General features: G+C 34.2%; 1 protein-coding gene across 1 annotated transcript; it reads right to left on the bottom strand.

The window, feature by feature from the left end:
• Positions 1–752: 752 nt before the first annotated feature.
• On the bottom strand, positions 753–1,736 carry LOC119505708 (olfactory receptor 2K2). Its single transcript, XM_037798580.1, has one exon. The coding sequence runs from the start codon at positions 1,701–1,703 to the stop codon at positions 753–755; it is 951 nt and encodes a 316-aa protein (XP_037654508.1). The 5' UTR covers positions 1,704–1,736.
• Positions 1,737–6,804: the final 5,068 nt, after the last annotated feature.

Here is a 6,804-nt window from a genome sequence, read left to right as displayed (position 1 = left end):
GTTAGGTGTTTTTTCCAATAAAAACCAGGGTTACTGCTTTCTATTGGAAAAGCAGGAGATGAACTTTTTTTAAATGGGTCACTTTGATAATCTGATAGAGACAGGCACCTTTTTATCAGTTGAAAACTGTACAATTTCAACTCATCTTTCAAATACTAGATTCCACTGCAGATTGTAGGAACTAGTCTTCTATATCTGCTATACAGATTTTCTCCTTGTCTTCCATACATTTAAAAAAATAACTTAAATGCAAAACTTACAGGAAAAAAAAAAAGAAATCAGAAAAGTGAGGTTATCATCCCAGTTCTGCAGTTGTGTGATGCTGAGCAAGTCTTTTAATTTCTCTTTGATTCTGTTTTCTCTTTTGGATAATCAAGAGCAATCTCACTATTTGTTTCTCTATGCTCTTGCCTCATTGGAGAAAGGATTTAAAGCAGAGAAGATATCCAATTTTCTTATAGCACTAAAATTCACTGAGTAAATTTATTCACATTTCCTTCTGGAACAAACATCTGATGACTCTATAGCCCAATAGTCTCATAGCCGTGAAACAAAACAAAAAAGAAATAAAATTTTAATAAATGCACATTGGAACTACTCCATAGGCAAAGATCATTGTGTGCAAATATCTCATAATTGTAAATTGTACAGTTAAAGTTCAAATCAGAGTTCTAAGCATGAGTATTTGCCTAGAAAATTTCTCTGGTGAGTTCTGTCAGGGTCACTTCCCTGGTAAAACCACTGGCACCCTGTCAGAGATTTTCATGAGTTTGATACAAAGATATTTTGCTCAGCAGCTTTTTTGTAGCATCTTTGACTTCCTTGTTTCTTAAACTGTAAATTATGGGGTTCAACATAGGGGTAAGCACTCCATAAAGCAATGAGATGATTTTGTCTACTGCTTGTGAGTTTGATGAAGAAGGCTTTAAGTACATGGAGAGGGCAGCCCCGTAATACAAAATCACCACAGTCAGGTGTGCACCACAGTTAGAAAAAGCTTTGTTTCTTCCCTCTGCTGAACTGATTCTCAGAATAGTAGAAAGAATGAAGACATAAGAGATGCAAATTAAGAGCATTGGGATGGGTAGGAGGAGCACACTGACCATCAGCATGATCAAGTCCATCAACAGTGAACTTGTGCAAGCTAACTTTAGCACTGCCAGAATTTCACAAGTGAAGTGATCAATGAGATTCCCACAGAGGGGTACCTGCAGAGCAAAACTAGTTTCTAGCAGGGCAGTCATGCAGCCTGTCACCCAGGACACAGTGGCCATCTGCACACAGACCTGCCTGTTCATGATGATGGAGTATCTCAGCGGGTTGCAAATGGCCACGTACCTGTCATAGGCCATCACAGCAAGGAGCACACACTCAGTGGAACCCATAGCAAGGGACAGATACATCTGCACAGCACACCCAGAAAAGACAATGATTTTCTGGGATGACAGCAAGTTCACCAGCAAAGTAGGAATAGAAGCAGAAGTGTAACAGATATCCATGAAAGAGAGATTTCCAAGGAACAAGTACATGGGGGTATGGAGGTGTGAATCTAGGATAGTGATTAAAATTAGAATGCCATTGCCCAAGAGGGTTATCAGATACATTACAAGGCTGAAGGCAAAGAGAACAGTCTCTAACTTTGGGTATCTGCAAAACCCCTCCAAGAAAAAAAAGGTCCAAACAGTGAGATTTGCTCCTTGCATTTCCTTTCTTCCAATTGAAGTTATTCTGATAGTATTCTCTTCATTTCATCTAAGGGCCTTAAGAGACAGATAAAATGGTAATGCTTATTTAGTTAGGAAAACACTATTGCCATCAATCTCAAACTTATTTTCACTGTTATAAACACAATTTTAATACAAGAAATTTAAACAGAAGAAATCACAGGATGGTGAATTTATTGATTTAAGAGGGGAAAGCAGGTTTGCTCTCCAGTAAAAAGTTGAGTTTTGCACAATAAAATTTAGAAAACAGTGAATTTAAAAACAAGAATAAACACATTTAGTCTCTGAATTTCAGCCCATAATCCTGAACTTAGACACTAGTTTTTTAATGAAGATTTGAAAGTGACTGAATGAAGAAAAAAAAAATGAATGAACAGTGAATAAATTATTAGCACAAATGAGAAAAGTAAGCCAGATAAATGAAGAAAAGAAAGCCCATATGTACAATTAAAAACCAGTAATAATCTTTACTGGAAGAGGAGGATGTTAAAAGAAACAAATAAATGAATTTTTAACAACACTTGTGAATTTCTGGGTCTCAATAAACTGTCCTTTCCAGCTAACAACTTGGAATTGGGTACACTTATTTCAAAAATGATGATATTGCTTGAAGGATTGTAGATGCTCATTCTGACTATAATTAAAAGCCAGTTTACGAGTCACATAAAATAACCTACCTCATTTAAATACTGTTATATTCATTGAACAGTTACATTCACTATTCAGGTCCATACTTCTGTGAATATATGTACAGTTCTAAAAATTATACCCATTATTATACATTAAAACCCATGAACACCCAAGAATGCAGAAAGTAACATCCCTTAGAAAATTACCTTAAGATCTCCTTGAAAATAAGGTTGTAGATTTTGTTGCTATAAGTAAGGAACTTAAGGTTTTATTCCTTTTTTACATTTCACATTAACAAAAATTTATTACAGCAAACTTACCTTGTTCTTTATAACATTCTCTCTTTTTCCTTTCTACTTTCAAATTCACATGTTCATAAAAATTCTCTTCATTTTTATGCCACATATGCAAACTGCCACCCTATTGTTGCCCTCACTTTCAAAGCCATATTCCTCAATTATGTGGTTTATGTTACAATATTTCAGTATATTCACTTTCTCATCACTAGCATCCTTTCCCAGTTTCTCAATTTCACTCAATGGTATCATGCATCTCCCAGTTCTCAATATTTAAAGCTGGCGTAGACGGTGATGGTGAAAATAATAATATTGTGGACAATATCTTACATTATGCCTCCAAAAAGAGGACATAATATTTTTCAAGTTGTTTTCATTGTATAACTTCATTAGCTTGGACTTCTCCCTCCGCTGTATCTTGTATCTAGTCTATTAACATGTTTGTTTGTTTGTTTTTTAACAGCTTATATTGTAGGTCCAAACATTATCAGTAATGCTGAATATGCTTTCAGTATTCTAGAAAATACTTTTCAATATTACTTCCCTCTGTAGTAATTGAGCACCCAGAGTTTTTGCTTTTCTTCCCAAAATGCCCTCATTTTTAATCCATCTGGATAGTTGGTTCTTCCTGATTTGAAAGTTAACAGATTATTTCTTTGGATTTCTCTGCCAGATTTTATATTTCAAAACTCTACAAAACTTATTAAATTATTGTAAAACATTATTTTAAAGAAACTTAATTTTTGTGCTACTGTTAACACTAGCAAAGAAACACATTTTTTTTTTTTTTAGAAAGAAAAATCAGTCCAATTGCCTAGGCTTTGATATTTTCTAACATTTAAAAAGAGCATCCAAGAAAAATTAGTCTGGGCTGAATTCTTTTTCACTAACTCCAAGTAAAATGTTGTTTTATGGTGTTCTTCATAAAGTTAGCTATGTGAAGAAAGAGAAATCATGCATCCATGCTAAAAATCTTAAGTGGCTTTATGTAAAAGTCAACAGTGCAATTCATTTCTTTCAAAATTATTGGCTGTTACCTTACAGCTAAAAATGCCAAAGAATAAAGACAGAAGTTCCATGTAAAGTTAAATCATTTGTTGTTTTGGGGGAATATCTGTTGTCCCTGAACAATTTAAAGTTCAGCAACTATAACATACAGAGGTTTGAAACTTCAGATGCTTCAGGGATAATGCCCCAAAGATCCAATTACAACAAACATGTAATTGAGAGACAGAGAGAGAGAGAAAGAGAGTGAAACACAGTTTGCCAAACTCTTTTATTAAATAACTCACCAAAACAAAGCATTCTATTCCCTCTATACTTCCCTAGCTATGTCAACATTTTTTTAAGAATGATTACATTGTAGAATATTTAACAGTATGTAGAGAAACGATGTCCCTAGAATTGTAAGATATATTTTTTCCATTTATGAAATCACTCCCTAGCTTTCAAAGTTAAAAGGAGTTTACTTACTCTTTTAACCACAAATAAATCACTGAGTTCCCCCAAAAGTGATCAATGTGATTCAGTATATACATATTGAGAGGGTCTAGAAATAATTAGACCTCCATAGCAATGGGCACACCTAGCACCCAGATCTTGGATTCTAAACACCATTCTCCACTAAAAGGAAATATGGGTTTTAGGAAAATGGCTGATTCCAGGACTGGAGCAGGGGAAGGACAAGATGAGCCTGGAGTATCTTTTTTTTTTTTTATCATCATTTTATTGAGATATATTCACATACCACGCAGTCATACAAAACAAATTGTACTTTCGATTGTTTACAGTACCATTACATAGTTGTACATTCATCACCTAAATCAATCCCTGACACCTTCATTAGCACACACACAAAAATAACAAGAATAATAATTAGAGTGAAAAAGAGCAATTGAAGTAAAAAAGAACACTGGGTACCTTTGTCTGTTTGTTTCCTTCCCCTACTTTTCTACACATCCATCCATAAACTAGACAAAGTGGCGTTTGGTCCTTATGGCATTCCCAATCCCATTGTCACCCCTCATAAGCTACATTTTTATACAACTGTCTTCGAGATTCATGGGTTCTGGGTTGTAGTTTGATAGTTTCAGGTATCCACCACCAGCTACCCCAATTCTTTAGAACCTAAAATGGGTTGTCTAAAGTGTGCATAAGAGTGCCCACCGGAGTGATCTCTCGGCTCGTTTTGGAATCTCTCTGCCACTGAAGCTTATTTCATTTCCTTTCACATCCCCCTTTTGGTCAAGAAGATGTTCTCCGTCCCACGATGCCGGGTCTACATTCCTCCCCGGGCGTCATATTCCACGTTGCCAGGGAGATTCACTCCCCTGGGTGTCTGATCCCACGTAGGGGGGAGGGCAGTGATTTCACCTTTCAAGTTGAGCCTGGAGTATCTTATCACACTAAAATTTAAGGAAGTACACAAAGAATGTTAGTCACATATCAAAAGGACATAGAAACCCACTTAATGAGCCTCTGACTAGCCAAATCAGAAACACATTATTTTGTGCATTAAAATAAATAATGATAATGCTGGATTATAATTGATAAAATAAAAAGAAGAATTCATGAGTTCATTATGAGAAAGAGAGAGGAGAGGAGAGGAAAGGAAAGGTGGGAGAAAGGGTGGGAGAAAGGAAAGGAGAAAAATGGAAAGCTCTTTCCTACAGTAGAAAAAATACAGAAGGAAAAGCTCTTTCTTAAAGTAGAATAACAGAAAATAAATATAAAAGAAATGATGTAGTAGCAAATCATCAATGTTAAAATTTGTACATAAAAGTTGGACGTGAGAACATAATATTTACATGGTGTCAAAGTATCTTACTACAAATAACATTAATTTCAAAGAGAAAATTCTAAGTTTACAATAGAGAGACCTGAAGGATAATCACCTTAACATCACCAACAGTGAGACAACATTGAAATGAATTCAAATGAAGACACAAAATACTAAAATCAATGGGATGTCACTAAAGCTATGCTTTAGTGGAAATTTTTGGCTATAAATGGCTATATGAAAACAGAAGAGAGATCTCTAATCATTAATCTGACTTCCACCTTAAGACACAGAAAAAGAGTAAAAAATAAAATAAAATAAATAAAACACAAATAAGAAAAATATAAAAATAAAGCAGAAGATAATGAACAAGAGAATTGTAAAACAATAGAGAAGATTAATGCATCCAACAGTTTATTCTTTGAAAAGATCTAAAATATTGACAAACCTTTATGTAGAATGATCAAGAAAAAGAGAAAAGACTCAAATTACTAAAATTAAATAAGGGACATTACCACCAAACATTTTGAGATAAAAAGGATTATAGGGGAGTAATATGTACAACTGTATGCCAACAAATTAAATAACTTAGATGAAATGAACAAATTCCTAAAAAACACAAACAACCAAAACTGACTCAAGAAGAAATGGAAATTCTGAATTGACTTACAGCAAGAAAAGTAATTGAATTAGTAATTTTAAAAAATAAAAAACAAAAAACTTCCCACAACAAAAAGTTCAGGACAGATAGCTTCACTGGAAAATTCTACCAAACATTTAAAGAATAATTAATACCAGTTTTCACAAACTCTGCCATAAAATAGAAGACAAAGGAACACTTCCTGACTCATTTTATGAGGCCAATAATACATTAATACCAAAACCAGACAAAGACATCACAAGAAAAGAAATCCACAAACCAGCAACTCTTATAAATGTGTACACAAATATCCTCTGTAGAATATTAGCAAATTAAATCTGGAACATATAGAAAGTATTATAAACCATGACCACATGGGATTTCTTCTAGGAATGCAAGGTTGATTTGAAAATCAATTAATGTAATACATTATATCAATAGAATAACAGGGAAAAACACATGATCATCTCAATAGATGCAGAAAAGGCATTTGACAAAATCCAACACCCCTTAATGATAAAAATGCCAAATAATCTAGGACTAGAAAGGAACACCTCAAGCTGACTAAAGGCACCCATAAAAACTCCATAGCTAAGATCATACTTAATGGTGAAAGACTGAAAGTGTTTCCTTAAAATCAGAAACAAAACAAGGATACTCACTCTCACCAATTCTGATCAACATGGAACTGGATCTTCTAGCCAGAATAATTAGACAAGAGAAATAAATAAAAGC

Source organism: Choloepus didactylus, chromosome 10, assembly GCF_015220235.1.
Source record: "Choloepus didactylus isolate mChoDid1 chromosome 10, mChoDid1.pri, whole genome shotgun sequence".
Lineage (NCBI taxonomy): Eukaryota > Metazoa > Chordata > Mammalia > Pilosa > Megalonychidae > Choloepus > Choloepus didactylus.
Note: the sequence above shows the minus strand (reverse complement) of the source record. Positions and strands in the feature narration are given on the sequence as shown.

Bases quoted from the DNA above. Each gene is read 5' to 3' on its own strand.
- LOC119505708 (XM_037798580.1), bottom strand. From the start codon at position 1,703: ATGCAAGGAGCAAATCTCACTGTTTGGACCTTTTTTTTCTTGGAGGGG.